This window comes from Marasmius oreades, chromosome 4 (assembly GCF_018924745.1).
Source record: "Marasmius oreades isolate 03SP1 chromosome 4, whole genome shotgun sequence".
In the NCBI taxonomy this organism is placed as follows: Eukaryota; Fungi; Basidiomycota; class Agaricomycetes; order Agaricales; family Marasmiaceae; genus Marasmius; species Marasmius oreades.
The window spans coordinates 2,251,781-2,277,789 of record NC_057326.1 but is presented as its reverse complement, the minus strand read 5'-3'; the positions used below and the strand labels follow the sequence as shown (position 1 = coordinate 2,277,789).

The window sequence follows — 26,009 nt, the reverse complement described above, 5'->3', positions numbered from 1 at the left end:
TGAGCTGAAATCCTACCAAGAACTTCAGACAAGAAAGCGGGTACAAGAAAAACTTTCGAGACGAGTAGTAGCTCGCTGCCTCAATCATTGTCCTCATCCGGTTCGTCCGTGTCGTCATTTACCATGACCCTCAGCTTCGAGCCCGGCCTAAGCCCAGCCTTCCCAACCGTATCTGAGATATCGCATTGAAAATAAAGCTCCCGATTACCATCATCCTCGGGTACGACAACAAGTTGTTCCAAGCACGATCTAAAGGACGATCATAGCCTTGAGCAAGCTGACCAGATTCCAATATCAAAACCAGTACCTTTTCGGGTCCAATTTGAAAGTCCTGCAAGCTCCTAGCAGGACTTTCCTTAGTACATGCCTCGCCTTCGTCATAAATTCCGCCCTATGGTCTGGGTGGGGGCCGCAGATGTATATCTTGAACCGACCATCCGGCTGAATCAGGTCGTTTTCATCGTCGTTTTCCTGGCCTTCGAGTGGCTCGTGTAAAACAGGTCCCTGAGTTGCTGCAGGTGGGGCTTTTAATAATGCATGGTCAACAACTGTTAAAGGGGGGCGACGAAGAACGTACTCTCGTCATAGGCTTTGACTGGATTTTGCCGAGAGATAATAGCTGATTTCTTATATCGAGGTTTCAAGGTGATGCTGCCCTTTTGGATTTCATCATCTTGTGCCGAATCAGCATGCACAGTCGAAATACCCTCACTGCATTTGCCTAATAGGACTCACCGTCAGGCTTCGTCAGTCTCGAAGTGCCTGCACTTTTAAATTTGGAAATGGGTTTGGGCTCTTCTGCAAGTTGCAGCACGAAATATAGCACCTATTGAAGGTTTAAGAGACAGAGACTCACCCTCACCCTTGATGGTTTGTGCCGGAGGTTCGGGAGTGATGATGGGCAAGCGAGACGATGGTCCAGCCTCCTCGTATTGCGGTCGCTCGTCCAAATCAACGTTAATGACTTCGTGGCGCTGGATTTGCTGCTTCCACTTCTCTTCCTTCCTCTCTTTGTAGTTTTCCTTTTTATCAAAATGTTGCGGTTCGAAAACAAAGCCTTGAGGTTCAGGTTCTGCGTGCGGTCCGGTGACCACAATGTCATCATCGACGATAACCGAGTCATTGAACAGCTCGTCTACCTTGTGGTTGCCGTTTGCGACTGGTGGTTCAATAGACTTAGACTTGCTTTTAGAACAAGTGATGGGAAGGGGAGGAGAAGTGATGGGAGCGACGGACGGTGTCTTTCCCTTGATACTGGTGGTTCTGTTTGGTGAGGGGAGAGAGGGAGGTCCATCCGGTTGTTCGTCCCCATCTTCTTCATCGTCCTCCGGATAGGTAGTTGAAGCAGGTGTGTGTTTAACCTGAGTCTTTGGGGGTGAAAGATTCCGTTCGCATGATGAAACACGGCTGGGCGGCTGTGAAATTTCATGCGCATGCTGACTTTCTTCTTGATCTCGTACAACGGAGTCCTCATCAGAAACGTTGGGAGTAGGTGTGGGATAGAGTTCTCTCGCTTTTCCTTTACCTTCTAGACGCGTTATCGAGTTAATAAAGTGGCGAGAATGAGGAAGAGGACTGCTTACTTGTCCCCGAAGAGCTCTCTGGTTCAGTATAGATTACGTTGAGGTGTAGTTCGTCCATATACGGCGCCATTGCAGGGTAGGCGGTCTCATCAACCTCCACCCGCTCATTATTGCAGACATTGAAGTCGCTAACTTCGAAAGTGAGGTCGGCATTATCATCAATATTGAACTTTTGACGAACGACCCGACGCATATCCTATTGATGTTGTGGTCGTTAAAAAGAGCGATTGTTTAGGCCGAACTCGTTACTTACGTCGTATGACTCCATTCTGGACAGAAATTTTCGTTTCAGTCCAAGGCGTACAATAACCACTGGAACATCTTGAGAAGGTTGTGGGCGAGAACTATTTGTGAGATGCATGGTTCTGCTGCCGTCCCTGCCACTTGGGACGCGACGAGAAGGCAAAAAACGCGACAATCACGTGCGTGATTGATGGTCGGAAATGTAAGAATCACGTGCGTTTCGCCCTCGGTTCTAGATCTATGGGCGGTCGCTTGGTAGGGAGAAAGGGGCAGACAATGTGGCCAAGCAAGGGTTGGCATTTTAATCTATCTATTTGTAAAGTGGCTAAAATCTATTCTTTTACCGATTTTCAGAGGTTGGTCCGCCACTGATCTGTTACCACAAAAGGCAATTCTTTATACACCTGTAAACTCGGAATTAGGCCGATTTTGGAACCGGCTTCCCACCCATTTTCAGGGGCTTTCGATACTCAGTGGTTAAAATTAAAAGCAGCGACTCAAAGGGATTGACACTTCACTTTTGTAAAGTACAATAATGAATAAATTATGTGCAACGCAGAGCTGTCATGAACCTACGTGGGACTCGTGGTTGCTTTCATACCTCAGTCCCAAACAAATACATTTCAGCGCGAACGCCAACAGTGTGCTTCCCTTCTTTGTTGAATCGACCGGTCATCTCCTCTACCGATCATCATGAGTTCTACTGGAGAATCTAAGAGGACGGTGGAAATGGGAATCTCGAGGAAACCTGGCTTATCTTGTGCAGAATGCAGGCGGTGAGCAATTGGAGCCCATGTACACCCATTTCTCGTTTCTCAACGTCTTCTCCGTAGCTCAAAATTGAAATGTGATAGGTTTGTGTATACCACATTCACGTCAGTGTCTCTAAATTCATTCAAACTTCCAGAGCTTTTCCATGTCAAGCTTGTATACGGTAAGCAGGAATATGGGCTCAATGGATCAATGATATGTATTATAATACAGACGAGGATGTGCTGGAATCTGTCCAGATGGTGCGTAATCTGCTCCAAATTCACGTTATCTGTTCCGACTCGGATTTCTATTAGGGACTTTGAGTGCTACCAAAGGGAACAAGTGTGTGCAAATCTGTCCCATTGCCAGCTCCCCGTTAATTCTTGTGCCCAGGGTTCTCGCTGCACACGCTCAAAAGCTTGCTGAACAAGTCAGGTCCCTTACAACCCGAGTCCGCGAGCTCGAAATCGCACTTGCCGAGAATTCGAATGGAGGTTCTTCACTACTCCATCTACATGACCCAAGAGAAAATTCACCTACTGAAATCGACGCATTGTATGAGAAGGGATTCCAAGTTGTGTCAGAAAGTATGGGATCGTTGTCTATCGGGTCACAGGGTCAGGCGAACTACCACGGAGAATCTGCAGCCACAGAGGTGCGTGCTCCTCTCAGGTTCAGTGTGAAGATGCAAGTTGAAAACTTCGTTCACTAGTATCTTAAGGAGCTTCTACCGGTCCGTCAACTCCCACCATTCGATACATGGTGTCAATGAACTCACAAAACGTCAACACTTCAGCTTGCGGAAGAAACTTGGGATGCTGCAGAGCACCCAGAACGACTTACCCTACCATATGAAATTCTGGAACTCATGAACGCCTTCCCTTTTGGTTTGAAAAGTGCACAACACGCGAAACTCCTCTTCGCACAATTTCTTCCTTCTAGGTCACGGGCGGACTACATCCTAGATTTGTACTATAAATGGGTTGCATGGATGTGCGTTTCCGATACCGCCCTCTCATCAAGCCGCTGACACTCTCCTCCAGGTACGACCCAATAACTCGCAACGAGCTTGAGTCGGACATTCTTGACCATTTGTACCATGATCCTACTTATCTTGACGTTGAAAGGGTCCACTCCCACCGCCTCTCTGCGTTGTTCGTGGTCTTGGCCGCAGGAATCACGTATGACCCTAGTCCAGATTCCAAGTCCGTCGCAAAACGCTACTACGCACTGGCTAAAGCAGCACTGTCACTAGATCCCATCAGCAAGGAAGTGACTTGTGCTACGATACAATCCCTGTTGGTCATGTTCCGCTATCACTATAATTTGGATCGAAGTAGCAACGAGACTCGTTGGCTGATCATTGGGGTTTGTTCGAGAGTCGGCCTGAAAGTGCGTGAAATCCCACCTTTTTTATCCTTTCTGTTCTCCTCGACGAGCTGACCATCTCTCACTTGCACAGATCGGTTTACGTATGTCTAAGCTATTGATCTCCCTATTTCCACATGCTGAACAGTGAGAACCCCACCAGACCGCGACAGCTCGGGATGGGGTCTTGATCCCGAGGAGCAACAGCGCCGACGCCGCTTATTTTGGGAACTTTATATGAATGACACTTGGACTGTAGGTCTTTCTTTTGTAATCCATATCTTCTATTCATTCACCGTTGTATCTTAGAGCATTGTAAATGGGAGACCACCTTCGGTGATGATTCAACATACCGATTGCCAGTTCCCCGAAGACTTGGAACCATTAATCAAACCAAACGGGGAAACTGAAATGGGGTGTGCGTCCCGCTTCTACTTACTTATACTTGCAAGATTTACTTTCAGGTTAATCTTCTCCGATCAGGGCATACATGGAAGGCGCGATATGCAGCTAGCTGCTTATCGATATCGGTACAGCATATCTTCATCACGAAGAAACTCCCCTACACTGCTCTACTCGATCTCGACAAGAAAATAAGGATGTTTCCAGTACCCTCGCATCTGCAAGCACCGTTGAATGCTTCAGACACCGGATGTTCTTGGTCAACTGATCCAGGACGGGCGATGCAACAATATTGTCTCCTTTGCGAAAGAGAGTCGAGTAAGTGTTATCATCTTCCTCGAAATCAAACGTTTGATATGCCTTTCTAAACTCTAGACCTTCTCTATTTACATCGGAGTTTCTTTGCTCAAGCTCTCCGAGAGGACGCTTCCAATCCGCTACGAACTCGCTACGCACCTTCTCTAATGGCGACGTACAGGAGTGCATGTCGGCTGATATCGAGTCTTAAAAGTTTATACCCAAATCATCCTGCATTCACAGAAACGTCGTGGTTCTTTTGGTCCGGAGTTTTTTCATCATGTGTATGTAACCCTTTTGCCATGCTGAGTATTCCTCTTATATTGGGACTTTTAGATTGTTCTTGGGGGCCTGGTCGCCGAAAGCCCGGGGTGTTCGCTATCCCAGGACGCCTTGAAAGAATTTGAAGAAGCCCTACCTTTCTTCCAAGAGGGGTCTAGATTCTGCCGCCCTCCCAATACCTTGGTTCGACTGCCTGCTTGTTGCAACCGCTTCGAGATGAGCTTATTTCATTCCCTCAGACTATTCTCCAGACGCTATTGGAACGAGCGCAACATACGTATTCTGCTTTCCTTAATGGCAAGGGCCGACAAATAGGACCTACACCAAGCTCTGGTGTTTCCGAGAATCCTGACGTATTCGAAGTCCTGGGAGGCAGACCATCTGTTATCACTCACTCGACGTCAAATTCAAATTCGCCAGAGTCCACACATAACCAGTCATCTCCACCGCGAATGGATGAGCCTTCCATGGTCTCCTCTGGACCCCCTGCTGGGCAAATCATGGACTACTACGATGGTCTGGCTCTTGACACCCCACCTCAGGAGCTACCCCCCTATTCTCTTCCGACTAATCACGGTGCCGTCGGAGTACCGGATGCTTTGGCATATCCTCAAAGTCACCTAGCTTATCCGGTGCAATATCAGGGCAATCCTCCCGCTGTTGCGTTGTCGAATAATGGTGGTCGCACCGCTGAACGATATTATCCACAGCATTCGGTACCACCATACTACAGCCCCCCTCCGGAAACTCCATCCTTTTACCAGCAGCCAGTCGCATATAACGTACACCCACAACAACGAGTACAGACATACGACTATCCTGGTTCGACGCAAACGCAGGACGAGATTTGGAGAGACTTCGCAAGAGAGATTGGGATTGATTACAATTAGACCCTCCAGGTTTTCTTCTTCTTTGCTCCTTCAGTTTATCTTTGCTTCCAATTGGTTCTATGGTGTGTTATTATCTGTGTAGATACTAGGTAAATACTGCTGTATAATCGCCATCTGCTTCATGATTGATCCATCCGAATGAGCTCCGGGTCGTCGAGCCCAGGGGCGCGTATCGCTGCTTCCATCGCGACAAGTAAAGAGTCGACGTCGGGAGAGACAGTAAAATGTTTGTTTATTTCTCCAAAAACAATGATTCTACTTTCGCCCGAATCGACACTAACAGCATGTTGCAAAAAGGAGGGTTGCGTCGAGGCTGTGACCTATTTAAATCTGAGAAGATATTTTCGTTAGATGTCAAGTTGATTCTTACGTCGAACAGAATGCCATTCGCAAGCCTCATCTTGACGTCACCGCTCTTGTAAACTTCCAACCGCCCTATAACACCATCTATGGACCGCTCCGAATCTTCTTTTTGTTCCGAAGTATTTGTTTGTTCAGGCTTTACATCGGGGGCGAAGGCAACCTTTTTGAATGTTAGATTGGGCACGGATGGTTCGACATTCGAGGACGATTGCGACTGGAACGTGGGGAACGGGGATGGGAACTGGAAGAAGTATAGGCGGTCTTGTCGAAGCGAAGGATCCTGTGTTTCGCGTCAATATAAATAGCTCTAGGGAGTGAGAAAGTCCAGATGCGTACCTCGCTACAGTCGGCTTGTAAATTAAAATCTTCTATGATATCCTCGAGATCTTCCCCTTCTTCTTCGTTTTCACTGAGATCCAATGCATTGGTAAGATCAACGCCATCTGGGACATTCTCAGAGATTGAGTACACACAATGACAAATTCACACTCACGATCTGGATCTTCCTTCTTGACTTTTGGTACGTGTTTTTCTGGTTTGAGAATATCGGGAGCCATGTAGTCCACATTGCGCACTTGCTCCATGTCAAGAATCTCTACGCCTTCGTCAGGATCAGAGTACACTTCGCCATCGTCGTCTGCTTTGTCTTTTCCCTTCTCTGATTCAGGCTTGATAGTTGGAGCAGCCGTATTCGTGAGTCCAGCACCTAAGGTAGTATGTCCGCCTTGAGATGGTGTCGTGATAGGTGTGAAGTTGGACTTTGGGACAGCATGTCGAGTAGCGGAGCTCGAGCCAACCAAGGCAGGTCCCAAGGCAAAAGGTCCACTGGCCGTCATTTCAACGGGTGGGCGAGGACCACCACGTCCCCGTCCATCGGTCGAGCCAGAGCCTCTCCCTCTCCCTCTTCCGCTAACTGATATCGACGTCGATGTCGTAACAGATTCAGGTTGCGGCTCCTGCAGAAATGGTTGGTGAGGTTCCGAAATGGCTCAGTCAAGAGAATGGAGGTACAGGTTTGAGATCCCTAAGTGATAGAGCAAATGAGTCAATCGAGCAAAGGGCGAGTGACAGATTCGCACTCTTTCTTCCGACGCGCAGGTAAAGTAGGAACGAATTTTAGTTTCTGAGTTCCTTGCCGGGTTACGTCTGAAGGTTTTTTTGCCAGACTAGATATTGCCTTTGACTTTGCTGCTGTAAAAACAAGATTTAGTAAACATGACCCAACGCGTCGAAAAGGAAATACCTGAGCCAGAGCCTGACGGTGTACCGGACATGATGGTGAGTCTGAAGGAATCGCGGAACCCATGGAGGTGTGAACGTGATTAGGAACTTTTTTTTTGATAATGGTAGTCATTGTTTCATCGAACTCGATCCATCATCATGTCTGCAGAAGTCAAGCATTGGCACGTTACATACAACGACATTCACAACTTAATACGCAGATGCACTCCCAAAATTTCTGCAGAATTCAATCCAGATTTACTGGTCGCGATTGGCACGTTCTACTTTCACGTTTTTTCTCTCCTTTACCTTTGACCATTCGAGTGTTCAGGTGGAGGGTCAGTTTATCATATGAAACTATGGCGCTCAACTAACAAGGCTATAGAGGCTTCTTTCCAGCAAGGGTGATGGTGAGCGAGATGGGCGTAGAGTGGACATAACTGATAAGCAGTTTATATTGCAGCGAACGTTTCTGAGAGAGCAAACAACCAACAAGACCCTTCAAATACAAGCTATTGGACTCTCGTTGTACGAACCTGTCGAAGGAACTACTGTTGAACAGTTAGGAGAAGAAGTTGTCCGTACTCAGTGGCTGTCAGTCTCGCGTTTTGTCCCTTTCTTTCATTCACCTTGACTACTTGGTTAATTCCAGGGGGCCGAACTCTGGTGAACTGCTCCTGGGAAAACGGGTACTCATCGTTGTGAGTCTCCTTTGATCCTGTAGGTACCAGCCTCTTCTCATCTCGCTCGTTACGATTATAGGATGAAGTTGATGACACCCGGAAGACTTTGGGGTGACGAAGGATCTCTACGTTGTCTGATTGTTGCTCATCCCTTCTGCAGATATGCACTTTTTGAACTACAGAAGGACGTAGAGCTTGAAGCCGCTCGGTGTCCTGAATCAGAGCGGGAGGCTCTACTCGGAGCGACCAAGTTTGGGATATTTGTTGTGCACAACAAGAAGAAGCCGAAACTAGTCGAACTCCCAGCTGGGGTACCGTAAGTGGTTACCAGCTGAATGCGGACTTCTAGCCTCATGCATATGCAGGTATTACTCTGGCGAAGAAGTAGGCAATATTTGGTGAGTGCCTTATTGGTTATTAGCAAGATTATAGCTTTACCGTGATGTACAGGGTTGAATATCCCTGGGAAGCGAGGTGAGTGTTTGCCACCATCTCGGAAAGGAAGACGAGCCTACTCTTGTCTATCTAGCAACATCGAAGAACACGACCGCTTGGCGGCCGCCGAGAGAAGCGGCACAAATCCTTAACCAGGAGTGGAGCCGATGTAAGTTCGGCAATGAACTTAGCTTACCGACTGATTATCTTATCAGACCCTTTTATCGATCTAGTGCTACCCGTGGAGGCCTCGAGAAGCTGTACTTTACTACGCCGGCTGGTGGTATGTAGAAATCGGTATAGAGGATTGCAAGTCCGCTCTGCGAGCTCGCGGGAAGATATTATGAGTAAAAATGGAAAGGGTGCCCTTTAGAGGTGCCTCTTTTATTCAACTGCGATCTCATCGACCTATAAGCTCTCATTAACTTTGTCTGTTTGTAAGTATTGGGATTTTCTACAGGTACTAGGCTGAATGTATTGTTGCTCAGCCTAGCATCGATCGTTTACTGACTTCATACAGTAGTTACATAATGGACAGTTTCCCTTTCCTTCTCTTAGACTCTCAACAACCATCTCCTATACGAGCAGACTGCCGCTTCAATTGAAACCAATGAAACCATCCAAAACGTCCATAGAACATAGTAAGATCCGAGGCATCCTCACTTCTTTCTCTTGTCATATTCAGGAGCTTCACGCCCAGGAGCTTTGAACATGTCTAGATCTACTAGTACTCGCAAGTGCGGCAGTGCTTCCAACTAACTATATCGATTTCCTATCTATTTGCCTCTTTTTCGATTATATTTATTGTGTTACTCTGTTTAAGTCTTTGGCCTTTGAATTCAAGACGGTTGTTTCTCCAACGAATCAGTTCCCGTGGCCGGGTAGATAAGATAAAGATAAAGATACCACTTCCCGAACCCGATAAAATCCTTTAACCCCCACCGTCTTCCCCGTTCCCCACCACTACTGTCATTCCGATTGTGAGTCGTCCCCCAGACCTTTGTTCCATCCCTGTTCTTACGCCAGACTCTAAATGGCTCGTGCAGATTCGGATTCGACCGACACAAAGTTCGGTCTCACGCGACAGGCTCTCCACACCATCTTCACAGTGATCTTCCTCAATGGATGAGCCAGATTACGAGTCCCTCCCACCCAATGCCGGTCTCTCCGTGAGTCCCACTCGTATATCACACATCCAGTATCTGCTCTAACATGGTGTGGAACGGTAAAGGTGAACATGTGTGCTGGTGCTCTGGTAAGTGGCCAGCATGATTCGTGTTCGAAGTTTTCTCTCTTTAACGTCGGTCTCAGGCAGGGATATCTGAACATGCTGTTATGTTTCCTATTGATAGCATCAAGGTGCATAGACCTATCATCCTCTACTGCTCTCTTTCTTCACAGAATGGTCTTTAGACACGTATGCAAGTTTTCGCGACTTCTCCGGTAGCGGTGTACAGTGGTATTGGGAACGCTTTTACGCGCATATCATCCACAGAAGGCATGAGGGCACTCTGGCGAGGTGTGTGGTCTGTTGTGTTAGGAGCTGGGCCGGCCCATGCGGTTCATTTTGGTACTCTGGAGGCTGTAAAAGAGATTATGGGAGGCAATGAAGCTGGTAATCAGTGGTTGGCAACTTGTGGGCCTTTTCCTCGAATCTCATGTCTGTATCTGTCTGCCTGACGTCGTTTAAAAGCTGTTGCGGGCGCATCGGCTACTACCGCTGCTGACGCGTTGATGAACCCGTTCGATGGTGCGTCTCTGTAGAACGTTTGCTCTCAGTTTTTGATTGGTCTGCTCCATGGATAGTCATCAAACAGCGAATGCAAGTGCACCAGTCTGAGTTCCGATCCGTCTTTACTTGCGCAAGAACTGTATTTCATAACGAAGGGCTTGCCGCATTTTACGTCTCCTACCCCACAACCTTGGCAATTTCGATACCATTCAACTCTATCCAGGTTACCATATACGAGCAGCTCAAGCGCGTTTTGAATCCCTCACATAAATATTCCCCTTCAACCCACATTCTTGCTGGTGCTGGTGCTGGTGCTGTTGCTGCCGCCCTCACGACACCATTAGACGTTGCAAAGACTATGCTCCAAACAAGAGGAACCTCATTAGATCCTGAAATTCGAAATGTGTCGGGGATGAAGGAGGCTTTTGGAATAATATGGCGCAAAGAAGGTCTCAAGGGCTTTGGTAGAGGATTGACACCTCGCGTATTAACGACGATGCCAAGTACAGCCTTGTGTTGGTTGTCCTATGAATTCTTCAGTGCGTCCTCCTTCTTTCACTCTGAATGAAATTCACTTACCATTATCTCATGACAGAGGCCGCAATACGAACAGATTGACTTAGATATCAAAAATTGGCATTGTATAGAGGTTCCCGGTGGACCCTCTTCCATATTATTGACATTAACTATGTGTTCACACTGTAGCGTATCATGTCCCCTACTACTCTCATCTCGTCTTCATCTTAGCGTACTAATCTCCTTTACCTAGTGTCTTCATTTCTTGGGGTAGTAGAGTGCCGTTGTCGATTGTATCGTCTTTCGCGAGTCGCATACTAAAAGTTGTTACTCATCGTTTTGGAATTACATTTGCAACAAACACACTGTACTTCTACAATTTCTGTCACGCCGCACCGTGACCAGACGCGTTCCTCTGCACAGGAAGCATGTCTTTATCCTCTACATCCACTATCAAACAACAAATTAGCACTCACCTCGGTTCTAACGCTTCTAAATATTTTGATTGTCTCTACAACTTTGTCACCGGCCGAATATCTCGGGCAGAGTTTGATGATGTTTTGAAGCCCGTCCTGGATGCACCACATCTCAGTGCGGTTGTTTATCCTCTCCTATCCCTCTCCTATTAATTCATGAATCAGTTCAACTCCACAATGCACTGATTATATCGTTATTCGACTCCCGAAGCCATAAGCCACATGTACCTCCTTCTTCAGACGTACCGAAACCACCCCCTCGCAAACGAAGGCGGATGTTGCCCTATCAGGGACCCGGAACTTCGGACGAGGAGTTGGGCCTTCGTTCTGCTCGTTTGAAGCGATGGACTGTATCGATGGGCAAACCCGAGCGTGAACGCATTCGGAATTTGAAGGGAGCGCCCCCGCCTATAGAACCCCCGAGACCCAGAAGCGAAACCGATGAGATCGCTAGGGAGCGAGGAGTTGTGCTCCATTCTGAGCGGGGCGGTCTGTACAACCTCAGTTGCATAGTACATGGCTTTCTTAACACTCGTCTTTCAATTTAGCACCGGCTGGAAACCATGTTGGAGTACCACTCGCATCCCACACTCGGTCATTGACAGTGCAGCTAATCGCCGAAAAGATTAATCTGATTTGTGCGCAGAATCATTTGAACACGCCCGCAAGGAGTGTGCCGACCCTCATGCACCTTGCTTGCGAAGTGAGTACCTTCAATTCAGTATGGTTGAAATGTTCCTTCTGAAGCGTCGACAAGGTCAAATTAAAGCAGTTAATAACCCATGCTTTGACACTAACCACCGATTCTTTGGCAATATCCTCAATCACGACATCCAGTGACAACACATCGGCTCACCATCATTCCCATAAGGTCCTCACCACAGCTGCATTTGAAACATTATTCATCCTTGCCCCTTACGATCTTCCTAATAAGAGTGCCGCTGCTATGAGGCTCGCTCTAGGGGAGAGAGACGAGGATGACGATGATAGGGATGTGCCGCTTCTGAAAGATCGTGAGGTCAAGGATCAGAGATGGCAAATCATGGCGTTGTTGGGAGAGAGAAGTACGGTAAAGGAAGCTTTGAGAGGTGTAAGATGATCTTACTGGTTAACTCCATTTCGTGCCATTAAATCTCTCACTCCTGGACTCTGTATATACATTTTCATGTCACGATAAATAGTTCGAGTACTACCGCTGTTATATATATATATTAATCCGAGTCTAAATCAATAAGCCCTTCACCGATGCCCGTCGTAACACTTTGTGGTTCCCGCAGGCTGTCTCTGGCAGGAGGTGGAATGACCGCAGAACGAGATCGTTTGGCTGTACGTGGCCCAGGTACCATGTTTTTGCGAGAACGATGCAGAGCAGCCAGCTCATCCATCTGAGGGACATTCAGTAACAGAGACGTTGATCAAGGGACAGCCCCAAACAGACCTTTTTCTGCACATCTTCACTCCTCGGACGTGCCTCTCCGTGCCTTGTCGTCGTGGGGTCAAATCCCGTCATCTTTACAAGTTGGAAAGTCGCTCTGGATCTCCGTTTCGACTGAGGATGATTTCCGTCTAGAATCGCAGAGGCCCCTTCTTGTCCCTCCAATCCTTTCTCTCCCCCACCTTCACCAAGATTTTTCGTGTCTTTCATCATTTGTCTGGTCTTCATGATACCCTGCATTCCAACCTTATCTCTTTCTAATAGCTTTTGTAACACTTTTTCAGACTCCCTATTGGCCATCTTCTTTTGTGCTCTTGTTTGTCCATCCCGACCAAACGTATCTGCGAAGAATGGATCGCCTCCCGCAATGTGACCGGAGAAGACGTATGTTGCATCTGAATCACTGGATTGATTCGTTGGTTGCAATCCCCATTGCCGGCGTGGATCGTAGTCAGACTTCCTTTTGGCTTTGCTGAGTCCCGAAGTCCTGTAGGTCAAATGCACTGAGAATGAGGTAAAAAACCTGACATGACGAGGACACTTACCCTCCAGAGAACTCAGGCCTCGATGCTCGTCGACTATCAATGGCAGTCTGTAGATGATAGTCGCAGACATTGCCGACTCTTTTGTCGCACCACGAACCACAGACCTTGCCGTCTCGTTTGACGGCCGTACACATTCCGAGGTCCTTCGATCTGCCTATTGTAGTTATGGATGTAGTCGATTCCGGGGTTATGGCGAGAATGTTGTGTACAGGATGTGGGTCGTCATGTCGGCGCTGGAGTGAGAATAAATACGAAGGGAAATACTCGGTAAAATGAATGTATACCTGGAATGGCTTGAGGACTCTTGGGTTGAGTAGCGCGACAACATCTCCTTCCTTCAACTTTGTCATGGCCTCGAAAGCTCCCCGACTCCCGCCCTTGTATATCTTCTCCGGACGCTTCGAACCTTCATGACTTACTAGATCATAGCTATCCGCCTCGAACAGCAGGAGCGTTAGAAAAGCGTCCCCCCTAATGACTGATTTGCCACCGGATGCTGAACCACTAGAGCGGGACCCAAAATCGATGAGCTTGAAGTTAATGTACTTCTTGCCTTTACTTGTTTCCTTTCCATCACTTGGCTTTCGTTTCTGTTTCGCAGCTTCGTCATCGTCCTTGCGAACTTCGACGGGAGCACTGGTATACTTCAATGGTCCTCGTTCTGCAACGACTGCAATGGTTACCCAGTCTCCTGGAACAGGAACATCGTATCCCTGCTTATCGGGTAGCAAACGGATACAAGAGTAGAGCAGTGAGGGAGAAAGGTAGTACCGCCCACGCAGATGGTCTTGTAAATCTTCATGACTGAGAGCTCGTGAACTGGTGTCAGCTTGTATGAGGGCCGCTGATATTACGAGATTGCGCAGTTAGAACATACGATAGTCTGATCCCAGAATTTGGTTCAATCTTCTCAAACAGGGGATCATCAAATGAGGGAGTGTGTTTAATCGGTCCGGGTTCCATATTTGCTACGAGAGCCAGCCGATCATCACGTTGAATCGAGGAGGATGAACTAGGGATGGGATGAGGGCGTGTTTTATCTGTGAATGCGGTTGTTCTTGAACTTCGACCGGTGTTGGTCGCCTCTTCTTCTTCTTCCTGACTACGGAAGTCGGCAAGCTTGGAGAGGAAGTTTGATGGTTTGGGTTTTTGAAACGCTGGAGCATCGTGCTCTGGTTCTTGGTTGAGCGGTTCAAGAGTAGCTCTGGAATGGTGGGGGCGGATCGACGATGTTGATCTCGATTGCTCCAGATGCTTAGTCTTTCTTCGTTTTCCTGTACAGCCTGAGTTTGGTAACCAGTATCTGCTAGGTTGGAGAGTCGCTCACTGGGAGAAGGTGTAGCAGGAGCAAGTAAAACTGGTTCTTTCTTCTTTCTTTTTGGCGAACGACAAGGTGAAGGTTGGTCTTCTGGTAAGTCCTTGAGCTGGGCCTGTAGCACTGTAATCTGCTTTCTGATATCGGCTTGATCTCTTCGTTCTTCTTCCCGTTTGTGGAGAGAGGACTCCATAACTCACTTAGCTGGCGGTGATGATGGCCGACGCGACACTGGGCGTGGTCGCGTTTTGTTTGCGCAGTCGCCACATGGGAACAAGCGGCGACAAACAGCGGCACTCGGTTCTCGCTCCCATAATTTATGATTTAGTCCTCCAACCCATCTTCTCGCGATGGATAGGCCATCGACGTCCAAATCTCGTGGAATTTGTAAGTATTATACGACTCCTCGTGGCTGCTTTTCCGGGAAGAATTGCAAGTTTCTGCACGCTGATCCTGAAGTCGACAAGGGTGTGAGCGCCCGTTTGACCTCCTATGATCAGTCGAAGACCTGTCGGTATTATGCTCGAGGTATCATATTAATCATTAACTCGCATTTCTTTTATTCAAGCTCTTCTTTTCGATATTCAGGCTATTGCAAACGAGCTGAGAAATGTTGGTTCCTGCACACACTACCACGAAACCAAGTCGGGGGAACTCTGGACATACACGATGTCGTTGATCCTATAGACGAGTTATGCTCAATTTGCTTTGAGAAACCAAGTCTCTACGGACTTCTAGGTGCGTAGCTACCAAATGATATTCATCCGTCACCGTTTACTTACACAAAAGTCTAGCTGGGTGCAGTCATGTCTTCTGTATCACGGTGTGTATGAAAACCCACACAACCACCTCATTGTCTGACGAGAGAGCAGTGCATCAAACGATGGCGAGACCCAGTGGCGAAGTCGCTAGATATGGTCGACTCAGGCGTACACAAGAAATGTCCGATGTGTCGGTCACCCTCCAGCTTCATAACACCGTCATCGTTGTTTTACACGAATGAGGACCCTCGAAAATCGGAAACGATCAAAAACTACAAGGAAAGTATGGCCAGAGTGCCGTGCAAGTATGTTCTTCGATCTCATGGCAATGTCAATCAATGACTTTTTTTGTGCAAAAGGTATTTCTTACACTCCAGGACCAAGAACAAGGCAAAACCAATTTGCCCTTTTGGGAAAGATTGTTTCTATCAGCATCTTAATGATGATGGTACTCCTTATCTCTTTCGTGATGGTGTAGAAGCATCCATGAGAGTGCGTTATCCATCTAGTCGGTGTCATTACACTCACTCGTGGCCTTCCAGAGGCTTCGACAGCCGTTGTTCAGTCACATAAATTTATTCGCTGATATCTTTGAGAGCGTACGGCGTGATGAAGATGGGAATTATGATTGGATCAATCGTCTACTCGAGGAGCCTAATCTTGCACAACTTCAGGACACTTTGCAAGCGGTTCGAGACAGTCTTCAGGAAATCGACCGCGCGAATGAATCCGGAGAGGAAAGATCACGGAGAAACTGGACAGACTCTACGCAGAACAATATTGTCGTCAACGCCTCGGTTCTACCTGGCGTTGAAGCGTGGAATCTCGACGGGGAGCGGCCATCAACAAGTGTCAGACAACCTGTTCCAATTTCAGTTGAGTTCCATTCAGCACGCACGAGCGACGACTTGTATGAATTTGAATAGGTCACTAGCGGGTCGTTGTGGCCTGCCCTGGACACTACACGTTCCAATGGCGGGGGCGATGTTCATAATGATGGCGATGATTCCGATCATAGCTCCCTCCCGGCGCTTCAAGATGTGGAAGACACAGATTCCGACGATGCTTGGAGCACTACGGACGGTGATTCAGGAGAAAACACACCCCCTCAAGACGACTTGAGCGACTTACGACGTGCAGCGCTGTCTTTGGCGCTTACTATGTCGTCAAGAAATGACCATAGCGGGCATCAGATCCTGGAATCTGTTCTGAACGATCAGCCTCCCCAGCCAATCTCTGACGAGAACGCTGGCCTGCCAGCTCTGGAATTAACCGCCGATGAGGGAGATGAGGCCTGTGAATCAGAGGATACTTGGCCACGGCCTCCATTTGTAACGGACGGACGAGGTCGCGTTATTGGTGCAAGTGATGGCAACAACGGGTCCGCGTCCGTTGAAGTCACAAGAATTGATGGAGGTCGGAGTAATGGGGAAGAGGTCGGTGAAGATTTGCCTAGGACAATCTTGGGTAGGTTCATGAACGTCTTTTTCTAGATTTGAAGGGCGTTATAATGTGTAAAACGATATGTAGAGTATTGTACAGTTTATTGATTTTGGAATATTAATTCCCTTTTTGGAGATGACATCATCTTGGTCGCGTGATTACTTCAAGTTAGCCAGGGTTCAAACGTTCAGTACTCAACTCTGCTCTTTCTCTTTCTCTTCAACCACCGTCATATAATCGCCGTCCTACAATGACCAAGGCTCGAAAAGGTGCTCGACCGAAAGTCAATATCTCCAAAGTCAATAAGTCTTCATCGGGTGGCTCGTCGACAGAGATTAGTCCAGTCTCTGCAGGTCCCAAGACCCCTGCAGACGAGGGCATCGATTTCTTCCAGTCTGCCTTGACTCCAGGAGAAGCTCCTCTTCGTGTTTATGAGCTGCGCCTTGATGTTGATGGTGCCCCACACAAAGATCGCTCAGTATGTGCCTCGATTGACGATAGTTGTTCGTCGCTGATAGTCATTTCAGTACATCCGTCTTCCTCCTGCCCATGTTCCTTACATTTTACGTGTTTCTATCGATGCTGGTACACCTGCATCAAGAAATGGAATCTTTAAGACCAACTTCCCTCTTGACGGTGGTAAATTTAAACGTGATCGGTTCACAACGCGCGAGTAAGCCATATATATGCGCTCTCCTGTCCATACACCTGACCGGATATTACGGTCGTTCACTTCCAGGCTTCCTACCGATTTTTCTAAACCTATTCAGATAAATTTGCCCATCTCTCACGCTGGAGCTTTTGTTTTTTGGGTCGAACACGATGGTGAGATGCCAGGCTCACGCGTTAAGGGTCGCGAAGGTTACTTCAACGTCGACCCTGTTCTTCGTACCAAAGCGCGCACTCTCATATTATCTAATGACCTCGTTCCTCTCCCTCCCGCCATTGGAGGGGTCCTCAAAAAAGACTTGGTCAATCTCCCCCTCGATGGTCTATCGGTCCTTACTGTGGTGTCCAAGTGGATGGGCCCCTTGTCTCAGTGGAAGAATCATTTTTCTGAAGCGAAGGACAGAGGCTACACTATGTTACATTACACTCCTCTTCAGGAGCGCGGCGAAAGTGATAGTCCTTACTCGATCCGCGATCAGTTCAAGTACGATCCTGCCTTGTTTGAGGGGGGAAGAAGACCCAGCGATGGGGGTAAAGCAGAGATAGATGCTGTTCTCAAGGTGGCTAGGGACGACTATGGCCTCCTAAGTCTGACCGACGTTGTTCTTAACCACACAGCCAATGACAGTCCCTGGCTTGTTGAGCACCCTGAAGCAGGTACGCTGATACACTGTGTGGCGTCATTCAATTTCTGACTTTTAACCCCTAGGCTATAGCCCTCATAATTCTCCTCATCTCACCCCAGCCCTGGAGCTCGACACAGCCATGATTAGTTTCTCAAAGTCTTTATCGTCAAAGGAGCTGCCTATTCTTGTCAAATCAGAGGAGGACATCAACGTTCTAATCGCTGCCTTCCGGGATGTCGTCAAAGGCCTTGACCTCTGGCAGTACTATGTACTCGACACTGCTCGGGAGAAGGATTCCGTCAAGGCAGCGCTCTCGTCCCACCGAGTAAGTGCATGGAAGGGTACCGACATCGCTGGAAAAGCCGTGGGGGAGCTTGCTGAACTTGCGAAGACAAATGGGTTGATTGTTGGTTTGGGCAAACTAGCTTCACGATATGGCGTACATTCCGACGCAAGCGCCGCAGCAGGACTCGTCAAGGCCGCTTTTGCCGGCATCGACGATCCCAATGCTCTTGCAGATGCATGGGCCAGAGTCATCGATGTTATCAACTTATCCCTGTACCAGGAATGGGAGGAGGATACACGTGTCGCCGTGGATAACATCAGGGAAAGGCTCAAGTATACTCGCCTCGACGAAAATGGACCTAAACTGGGAGAAATATCAAAAAGGTATTCACGATAAATTGTTGTTCATCTGGTTCTTACTGACATCGCACAGTTCTCCCCTTGTCGAGACGTACTTCACCCGCCTTGGGCCCAATCCCGATTCCGATCCTCTGATTTATTCACTTGCAAACAACGGCTGGATATGGGCAGCAGACCCTCTACAGAATTTTGCGCTACTACCATCGAAAGCCTACCTGAGGCGTGAGGTCATTGTATGGGGTGACTGCGTCAAGTTGAGGTATGGTTCTGGTCCTGATGATTGTCCCTGGCTTTGGCAACATATGACCTCGTATGTGACAACCCTCGCTGCGAGTTTCGACGGTTTCCGCATCGATAACTGCCATTCGACTCCCCTCGAAGTTGGTGTATGGATGTTAGATGCAGCTCGTGTGGTAAATCCCAACCTTTATGTTTGCGCCGAACTATTCACTGGCAACGAAGAAATGGACCTTTTATTCGTAAAACGTCTTGGTATTAACAGCTTAATTCGAGAAAGCTATAACGGGTGGGACCCCAAAGAGTACTCGAGGCTTTTATACAGGCACGGTGTTGGAAAACCCATCGGTATGGCCTTATCAATTGATGGAATTCCTCAAATTCACTGAACTTCACATTTAGGTTCGATGGATGGTGCATGTATGACTAGCATAGAGGAAATTCCATCCCCAACTGGTAAAGGACCAGTTCGAAAGGCCATCGTCACTTCATTAAATGGGGACCTGCCTCACGCTCTGCTTTATGATCTGACTCATGACAACGAGTCACCTCTGCACAAACGCTCAGCGGAAGATGCCCTGTCAACTGGCGCCCTCGTCACCTTCAGCTACTCGGCCATAGGCTCGGTGAAGGGATTCGATGACCTTTATCCTAAAATTCTCAACTTGGTTGGGGAAAAGCGGAAATATGAGCTCAGCGGCTTGGAGGAAGGAAGTGGTATTGCGCCTATCAAGAGGGTCTTGAACGAACTCCATCTTGAGATGGTGCTCAATGGTTATCTGGAAGGCCACGTTCACCAGGAAGGAGAGGTAATTTCTTACTCTTTTCTTTCAAATCCTAGCTAAAGGTCTACTTCTGCAGTATATCGTGCTTTCTCGCGTTCAACCCTCAACCCAAAAAGGTTACCTCCTTGTCGCACATACTGCGTTCAATAAGGGAGTGAAGGACCGTGGTTTTAGTACGTCTTATTTCGTCCGAGTGCATTGAAGACAGCGTAATTTCTCCTCCAGTCTCACCTATCAAACTTCGACGAACTAGAGCGAGATTCATCCTTGGCGCTTCGCTTGACATCAGTTCTTACGAGGATCAGTGTGACGAGAAAACCATCAGGGGACTTCGAGCTCGTCTAGTGAATATGCTGCCGGTTGTGGTGCCTCAGCATTTGGATGACGAAGGGCCTTACTCCGAAATTATCGTTCCCGATGAGTTCCCTCCTGGGAGTATCATGTTGTTTGAGACAACACTGCAGGAACTTGATGCCGACCTTGACATATTCTGTGCATCTGGAACAGAAAGGGCCTTTGGTGACCTCGGTTTAGTGGAGCTCAATGTCGTCCTACACCGGGCTGACGGGGAGGAACGTGATGCGACTGATGGTCTCTTTGGGGTGTACGATGTTCCGGGACTCGGCAAGATGGTTTACTGTGGATTGGAGGGTTGGATGTACCCATTACGCCATATTATGCGGTACAATGACCTAGGACATCCCCTTTGCGAGCATTTACGACACGGAACATGGGCTTTAGATTACGTCCACCAAAGATTGTCAAGGCATGCTCCAATTTGACCATCGATGGACAAAAGCGACTGACTGGTGCCTTTATTAGCCAAATTTCCACTCTGCCAGCATTAGAGAAACCAGCAACATGGTTCAAAGCAAGATTTGACAGGGTAAAAGACACTGTGCCCCCGTTCCTGCGCCCTAAATATTTTGCTTTGGTGATTTCGGAGGCGTATAAGGCCTCTCGACGGTCTGTTATGGAACAATCCTCCGAGTTCGTTCTCACTGGACATGATTTCACCCAAGACCTCGCGTTGTCTTCAATCCAAATGCATGGCATGGTCAAATCGGCCTCTCTAGACCCTGGTACCATGACCCCCTCACTTGCAGCTGGCCTTCCTCATTTCGCCGCGGGATGGGCAAGGTGCTGGGGCCGTGACGTGTTTATCTCTCTTCGCGGGTTATTCCTCACAACAGGTAATTTCGAAGGCGCCAAGAAACACATATTGACCTTTGCTTCAACACTGAAGCATGGTCTGATCCCTAACCTGCTGGATTCTGTCCGTACACCAAGGTTCGTGTTTTTACGGACCATCACTTTCTTTTCACCTTAGTAAGAATCAATTTTTTCAGGTACAATTCTCGAGATTCTCCCTGGTGGATGCTCCAAAACATTCAAGATTATACCAAAATGGCTCCGGATGGACTATCAATACTTTCGGAAACTGTTAAACGCCGATTCCCTGCAGGTGACAAATGGGTTGCCTGGAACGACGAAAGAGCCTACTCTTATTCGAATACTGTGGCCGAGATCGTACAAGAGATTCTACAACGCCACGCAGACGGCATCCACTTCAGGGAGTACAATGCGGGACCAAATCTAGATACGCAGATGCGGGACGAAGGTTTCAACATTGATATACAGGTAGACTGGAAGACTGGATTCATATTCGGAGGTAACGAGTTCAATTGTGGTACCTGGATGGACAAAATGGGGGAGTCTGAGAAGGCAGGAACGAAAGGCAAACCCGGCACTCCGCGAGATGGTGCACCAATAGAGATAACTGGATTGTTGAAGAGCACTTTATCATGGCTGGATAGCTTGGCTTCCAAAGGGAGATTCCCCTTTAAAGGTGTCAATGCGAAAAGTAAGTTCCTTCGTGTTTATAACTGAACATGATCTCACACTGGCATAGTTGGAAGCGAGCAACGACTCGTGACTTATGGAGAATGGGCTAGCCTAATTCAACAGAGTTTTGAGACGTTTTACTACATACCTACCAGTAAGTCTGACCTTCGCCGATTTCTCAAACAACTGACCCTTGCCGTTATACAGACCCAGCAAATGACGGATTGTATAAAGTCGATTCGAAATTGGTAAACCGTCGAGGCATGTATAAAGATGTCTACGGTTCTGGGAAGGGTAGGGAATGGTCCGATTACCAACTTAGACCCAACTTCCCGATTGCAATGACGGTTGCACCCGAGTTATTTGACCCACAACACGCTCTCAAGGCAATTCAACTTGCAGACAAAGTTCTTCGTGGACCACTCGGAATGAAGACGCTCGATCCCATCGATCTTCAGTACCGGCCGGTTTATGACAACTCAAACGACTCGACGGATGCTTCTATCGCGAAAGGTCTCAATTATCACAATGTCAGCCGCTGATTCGTTCATGACACTGTTCGCGTTGACCATTATCAACAGGGTCCAGAATGGGGTTGGCCTTTGGGCTATTTCCTCCAGGCATACCTTTTCTTCGATACTCAAGTTGGGGAAGGAAAAAAGGTACTTGTTTTGCTCGTTTGATTAACCGCATGTTAACAAGTGAGAAGGACAAAACGAAGACCCTTCATCGCCTCCATGAAGCACTTCTCGTCGCTAGGAACCACATTAAAGAAGACCCTTGGGCTGGATTGCCGGAATTGACAAACGCAGACGGAGCATACTGTGGTGATTCGTGCAGAACGCAAGCTTGGAGTAATAGTACGTTGCTCGACTTCCTTGAAAGGGTTCATAAGGATTATACCCAAATATAAACATTGAGAATGATAACGGATGGTTGGTAAATAACAGTAGAATCATGTACACGACTCTAGACGTTTCAATTTGTATCGTGTTTGCACTTTGCTATGCCGCCGAAACAGGCGCAAAGATCATTCGCGCCAACTGCATTTCGCTTCGATTTATACCGTCACTCTCGATGCTCTCATGTCGTTTTTTGGTTTCGAAGAAACAGATCTAGAAAAGGAGAAGCAACAATTTCTCCATGGACAACTTCGTTCTTCTGACACGGATGACCTAACTGTTTACACATGGGGTGAGGAGAGCTACGACGGTCTCGGCGATGCGTTGGAGGAGGGAGGCGACGAACGGAATAATGAAACCTTTGGTAGTACGGGTACCGTAGGTGAGCATACAGTCCAGGTTTAATACTTTTTTGTTCTCCTTACACATCATCGATAGGCAAGGATTTCGACTTCTCCGCTGCTACATTGTCAGGCTCTGAAAATCTGCAGCCTAAGCCTTCTCAACCGTACAACGACCAACCTCTCAAGTCGTATGCAAGTCGACCTTCCGAATCTCAAGTGACTCGTCCACGTACGGTAGTCTTACCTTAATTTATTCTATCCGCTTCTTAATTCCCAGTTGTGCCATATCCCAGCTGCCGCTTCGCATGTGTCACTGGAGTCTATCTGGGACGACAACTCTCCTTTCTCGTTGCGTATGAATGGCGCTGGTCGCACATCATCACCATCATCTGGTCGCGTTCAATCGCCTTCTACGTTACAACAGCCGATAGGTCATGGTATGAAGCAACAACCTGGTACTCGAACCCTCCAAGAGATCGAAGCTGAGATGCGTGCTGCCGCTGAGAGGACTCGAGAACATACTCTACAGCGGCAACTTCTCCAACAGCAGCAGCACAGGCGCGAAGAAGAGGAATATCGTCGTCAGCAGCAGCAGCAGCAGCAAGAGATGGAGCTGGAGCTACTTCAGAGGCAGAGGTTCTTACAACAACAGCAGGAGCAGCAATTGCAGCTGCAGCGCCTCCAGCAACAACAGATCCTTCAGCAAAGAGAACAGCAACACCACAGGACCCCCCCTCCTCGTATGCTTCCAGTATCTCAGTCCCCCCGGTTCCTCGAGCATCAGCGACTTCTTTTACTTCAACAACAACAAGAGCAGCAGGAACTTCTTCGCCTTCAACAGCTAGAGGAGCAGCTTCGTATTGAAGACTTAGAACGTCAAATGCGCGCTCAACAGATTTCTCATCACGGTGGTAGCCATTTGGATCACGATCGGCATCCTTCCGGACCAACACTAGCAGACATGGAGGCTCTTCAACTCCTGCAACAGCAACAACAACGTGAAATCTTGAGGGGTTCCCAGTCTCCGACCAAGCATTCTGCGCATGACAACGGACTTTACATGCAACAGCCAAATATACAACTGCAACAGAGATTGTTATCCGAGCTGGCAAATACAGAGTTCCTTCGTGAAATGCAGGGCCTGTCGCAAGCTGATCAGGAAGTTTTGAGGGCCGAAGCCATGCGGAAGATTCTCGAAACCGAAAAGATGGAAGAAAAGAGACGAAGGAAAGCGGCTAAGATCGCACACATGGTACGCCCTACTCGATCTTGTTCCTCGGCCTTTCTCTTACCGACTCAGTCTCGATATAATGATATCATGACGCAATCCGACAAGGACTTCATTACTCGAATACAAGTCTCACAATTAGTAACTCAAGATCCTTATGCCGACGACTTCTACGCCCAGGTCTATGGCGCTATCATGCGATCCAGGATGGGCCTGGGCTCAGATGATGAACGTGTTTTGAAATTCGGGACTAGTGGTGGTATTGGACTGGGAGTCCCGCAACGAGGTGCAAACCGAAGACCCAACGCCATGCAGCGCATGCAGCAGCAAGTGGAGCGGATAGTCAGTAATGCTAGACGGCGGGAGGAGGAAAAGGGCCTTCATTGTGTGTAAAATGATCATCTTTGGCAAACGTGGAACTAATTTAGACCTTGTGATAGCCCTACACAGTCTTCAGGGCGCTCTTGGGAAGACTTCTGGTCGAAGTTACAAAGCTGCTCCCCGACAGCTCCTGCAAGTTGATTCCAACTCTTCCCCGACCTTATCCCACGCTCAGACCCATGGGCATATTTCTCATCAAAACGATAATTCCTCTGGTGATGACGCTGCTGCCGAGGCTGCAAAACTGGGCAGAGAAGCTTTAGGTGAACAACATAACGCCGAGGCAAGTTCAAGCCGAATGTGTTCTATTTTATCTCGTCCGATATTAACTTGCTCTTGCCAGACATCTGACCTTGTGCGCAAGGATCCGTTGTCGCGCAAAGAGGTTCTTGTGACCTTGGAGGCACTGTACGACCTTGTGCTTCAACTTGAACAACTCAAACGTAACCAAGCCCCCCCGGAAGATGAGCAAGCGACGGCGGAATGGTATGCATATCTCTCGCGGCTCTCGCCGTATTTTTCGTATAAAAGCTCATTGACTTCAGGCAGAACGAGTTCAAGTCTGTCCTTGATCAAACATGGGTGCTGCTCAAAGTTATGGTACCTCTTGCTACTAGGTGTGTCAGTTCTAATTCAAAACGTACCTTGCATTCTGTCTGACAAGATTTTATTCAGCGATCCGCATCCATTTATCTCCATCTTGAGCATAGCCAAGGGCAAGAAATTATTACCGCGGCTCACCCGACATTTGGACAATCAGCGCATGCTCACTTTATTGACTCTCCTTATTGCGTGTTTCAGTCAACTTGACGTTATCCGTAACGCACCATTTCTGGATAATCCTGAGGATACACCTGATCATTCTGAAGTGGAACGTCAAACGCAAGCTTTCCTATCTGGCGTCATTCAAAGTATATTACCTATAATTGCCAAGGGCAGTTTACGTTTGATATCCGGACTTCTTGGGCTGCTGTTGGATCGTAACGACGTTGTGGCGATTGCAAAAACGAGGGTGTGTTGAACGTTTTGGGCGGAGTTGTATCACTGATAACTCATTCCATTTGAAGCCCGGGCTCGCGCTGTTGACGTTGTTACTGACTAGGGTAGAGGTGATAAAGGAGTCGTTGCACAACGCCACCAATATCGAAGAACTACCCTCCCCTGAAGATGCTGAACAATGGTACCCATCCCTACTTTTTGCACATTGCCTACTAGTAATGTTGACATCTCACGTTTAGGCAATTGATGTTCGATCACTTATTTCAGCTTCTCACACCCCATTTCCCTTTCCTTTTCCCTTCAAGTCGGACAATCGATGCTGCAGCTGGTCACATAAAACCTGGAATGGACGCACCTGATCAACCTGTTTGGCAATTCCTCGCGGCGCTAGCGTTGCACGCTGTCACTGAGCAGCATCAAATTCTTGTAACATTGCTTCGGGACAAAGTGCTCGATAATGTCGTTAGTGCGAAGAAAGGATGGGTGGCTGATGAAGAAGAACGTCACGCCAAACTTGCCAACGTGGACCTTTTCTTGCACGCTCTTGGCCTAGACAGTTCGCAGATTGCAATGTGATGTGACGAAGGAAGGTTTGGTTTGGCGTT

At 47.9% G+C, this 26,009-nt stretch overlaps 10 protein-coding genes across 10 annotated transcripts; 7 read left to right on the top strand and 3 right to left on the bottom strand.

The window, feature by feature from the left end:
- Positions 1-80: 80 nt before the first annotated feature.
- On the bottom strand, positions 81-1,986 carry E1B28_007523 (uncharacterized protein; the record flags this gene model as incomplete). Its single annotated transcript, XM_043152268.1, has 7 exons — positions 1,837-1,986; positions 1,584-1,779; positions 857-1,528; positions 736-798; positions 578-673; positions 308-524; positions 81-249 (listed from the first exon to the last, which is right to left on the bottom strand). Exons 1-7 carry the CDS (start codon positions 1,942-1,944, stop codon positions 81-83), a joined length of 1,521 nt encoding a protein of 506 aa, XP_043010354.1. The 5' UTR covers positions 1,945-1,986.
- Positions 1,987-2,403: 417 nt separating this feature from the next.
- On the top strand, positions 2,404-5,869 carry E1B28_007522 (uncharacterized protein). Its single transcript, XM_043152267.1, has 16 exons — positions 2,404-2,602; positions 2,660-2,680; positions 2,734-2,760; positions 2,811-2,839; positions 2,894-2,921; positions 2,973-3,234; positions 3,292-3,312; positions 3,376-3,572; positions 3,623-3,971; positions 4,042-4,051; positions 4,111-4,202; positions 4,257-4,365; positions 4,431-4,667; positions 4,725-4,930; positions 4,983-5,111; positions 5,168-5,869. Exons 1-16 carry the CDS (start codon positions 2,520-2,522, stop codon positions 5,816-5,818), a joined length of 2,451 nt encoding a protein of 816 aa, XP_043010353.1. The 5' UTR covers positions 2,404-2,519; the 3' UTR covers positions 5,819-5,869.
- Positions 5,870-7,479, bottom strand: E1B28_007521 (uncharacterized protein). The gene is made up of 7 exons (XM_043152266.1): positions 7,425-7,479; positions 7,261-7,372; positions 7,193-7,205; positions 6,675-7,137; positions 6,518-6,624; positions 6,189-6,461; positions 5,870-6,138 (listed from the first exon to the last, which is right to left on the bottom strand). Exons 1-7 carry the CDS (start codon positions 7,453-7,455, stop codon positions 5,938-5,940), a joined length of 1,200 nt encoding a protein of 399 aa, XP_043010352.1. The 5' UTR covers positions 7,456-7,479; the 3' UTR covers positions 5,870-5,937.
- A 57-nt stretch (positions 7,480-7,536) lies between these two features.
- E1B28_007520 (uncharacterized protein) lies at positions 7,537-9,013 on the top strand. The gene is made up of 12 exons (XM_043152265.1): positions 7,537-7,676; positions 7,734-7,740; positions 7,788-7,812; positions 7,866-7,996; positions 8,055-8,103; positions 8,165-8,196; positions 8,246-8,401; positions 8,451-8,483; positions 8,536-8,559; positions 8,615-8,689; positions 8,754-8,957; positions 9,009-9,013. The coding sequence occupies exons 1-10, from the start codon at positions 7,562-7,564 to the stop codon at positions 8,670-8,672; spliced, it is 630 nt and encodes a 209-aa protein (XP_043010351.1). The 5' UTR covers positions 7,537-7,561; the 3' UTR covers positions 8,673-8,689; positions 8,754-8,957; positions 9,009-9,013.
- A 628-nt stretch (positions 9,014-9,641) lies between these two features.
- On the top strand, positions 9,642-10,870 carry E1B28_007519 (uncharacterized protein; the record flags this gene model as incomplete). Its single annotated transcript, XM_043152264.1, has 7 exons — positions 9,642-9,689; positions 9,752-9,775; positions 9,832-9,879; positions 9,934-10,156; positions 10,214-10,270; positions 10,327-10,791; positions 10,848-10,870. 7 exons carry the CDS (start codon positions 9,642-9,644, stop codon positions 10,868-10,870), a joined length of 888 nt encoding a protein of 295 aa, XP_043010350.1.
- A 326-nt stretch (positions 10,871-11,196) lies between these two features.
- On the top strand, positions 11,197-12,343 carry E1B28_007518 (uncharacterized protein; the record flags this gene model as incomplete). The annotated part of the gene is made up of 4 exons (XM_043152263.1): positions 11,197-11,359; positions 11,410-11,733; positions 11,793-11,947; positions 12,002-12,343. 4 exons carry the CDS (start codon positions 11,197-11,199, stop codon positions 12,341-12,343), a joined length of 984 nt encoding a protein of 327 aa, XP_043010349.1.
- A 112-nt stretch (positions 12,344-12,455) lies between these two features.
- Positions 12,456-14,769, bottom strand: E1B28_007517 (uncharacterized protein; the record flags this gene model as incomplete). The annotated part of the gene is made up of 6 exons (XM_043152262.1): positions 14,552-14,769; positions 14,102-14,498; positions 13,509-14,043; positions 13,225-13,457; positions 12,683-13,166; positions 12,456-12,629 (listed from the first exon to the last, which is right to left on the bottom strand). Exons 1-6 carry the CDS (start codon positions 14,730-14,732, stop codon positions 12,456-12,458), a joined length of 2,004 nt encoding a protein of 667 aa, XP_043010348.1. The 5' UTR covers positions 14,733-14,769.
- Positions 14,758-16,887, top strand: E1B28_007516 (uncharacterized protein). Its single transcript, XM_043152261.1, has 7 exons — positions 14,758-15,067; positions 15,128-15,277; positions 15,334-15,362; positions 15,412-15,605; positions 15,660-15,792; positions 15,843-16,175; positions 16,227-16,887. The coding sequence occupies exons 1-7, from the start codon at positions 14,890-14,892 to the stop codon at positions 16,791-16,793; spliced, it is 1,584 nt and encodes a 527-aa protein (XP_043010347.1). The 5' UTR covers positions 14,758-14,889; the 3' UTR covers positions 16,794-16,887.
- Positions 16,888-16,993: 106 nt separating this feature from the next.
- E1B28_007515 (uncharacterized protein) lies at positions 16,994-22,463 on the top strand (the record flags this gene model as incomplete). Its single annotated transcript, XM_043152260.1, has 14 exons — positions 16,994-17,221; positions 17,271-17,416; positions 17,483-18,069; positions 18,122-18,707; positions 18,757-19,268; positions 19,323-19,729; positions 19,782-19,878; positions 19,931-20,471; positions 20,528-20,995; positions 21,055-21,569; positions 21,618-21,704; positions 21,758-22,080; positions 22,132-22,212; positions 22,260-22,463. The coding sequence occupies 14 exons, from the start codon at positions 16,994-16,996 to the stop codon at positions 22,461-22,463; spliced, it is 4,782 nt and encodes a 1,593-aa protein (XP_043010346.1).
- A 172-nt stretch (positions 22,464-22,635) lies between these two features.
- E1B28_007514 (uncharacterized protein) lies at positions 22,636-25,980 on the top strand (the record flags this gene model as incomplete). The annotated part of the gene is made up of 10 exons (XM_043152259.1): positions 22,636-22,834; positions 22,891-23,025; positions 23,090-24,048; positions 24,097-24,409; positions 24,465-24,688; positions 24,749-24,891; positions 24,951-25,022; positions 25,081-25,417; positions 25,473-25,585; positions 25,644-25,980. 10 exons carry the CDS (start codon positions 22,636-22,638, stop codon positions 25,978-25,980), a joined length of 2,832 nt encoding a protein of 943 aa, XP_043010345.1.
- Positions 25,981-26,009: the final 29 nt, after the last annotated feature.

Coding starts and splice junctions, on each gene's coding strand:
- E1B28_007522 (XM_043152267.1), top strand. CDS start 2,520: ATGAGTTCTACTGGAGAATCTAAGAGGACGGTGGAAATGGGAATCTCG. Junction 2,761..2,810: donor CCATGTCAAGCTTGTATACG/GTAAGCAGGAAT, acceptor ATTATAATACAG/ACGAGGATGTGCTGGAATCT. Junction 4,203..4,256: donor ATATGAATGACACTTGGACT/GTAGGTCTTTCT, acceptor GTTGTATCTTAG/AGCATTGTAAATGGGAGACC.
- E1B28_007521 (XM_043152266.1), bottom strand. CDS start 7,455: ATGTCCGGTACACCGTCAGGCTCTGGCTCAG. Junction 7,373..7,424: donor ACCGTCAGGCTCTGGCTCAG/GTATTTCCTTTT, acceptor TTGTTTTTACAG/CAGCAAAGTCAAAGGCAATA. Junction 6,462..6,517: donor TACAAGCCGACTGTAGCGAG/GTACGCATCTGG, acceptor CGCGAAACACAG/GATCCTTCGCTTCGACAAGA.
- E1B28_007520 (XM_043152265.1), top strand. CDS start 7,562: ATGTCTGCAGAAGTCAAGCATTGGCACGTTACATACAACGACATTCAC. Junction 8,197..8,245: donor GACACCCGGAAGACTTTGGG/GTGACGAAGGAT, acceptor TCCCTTCTGCAG/ATATGCACTTTTTGAACTAC. Junction 8,484..8,535: donor GAAGAAGTAGGCAATATTTG/GTGAGTGCCTTA, acceptor CGTGATGTACAG/GGTTGAATATCCCTGGGAAG.
- E1B28_007516 (XM_043152261.1), top strand. CDS start 14,890: ATGGATAGGCCATCGACGTCCAAATCTCGTGGAATTTGTAAGTATTAT. Junction 15,363..15,411: donor GTCATGTCTTCTGTATCACG/GTGTGTATGAAA, acceptor ACGAGAGAGCAG/TGCATCAAACGATGGCGAGA. Junction 15,793..15,842: donor GTGTAGAAGCATCCATGAGA/GTGCGTTATCCA, acceptor GTGGCCTTCCAG/AGGCTTCGACAGCCGTTGTT.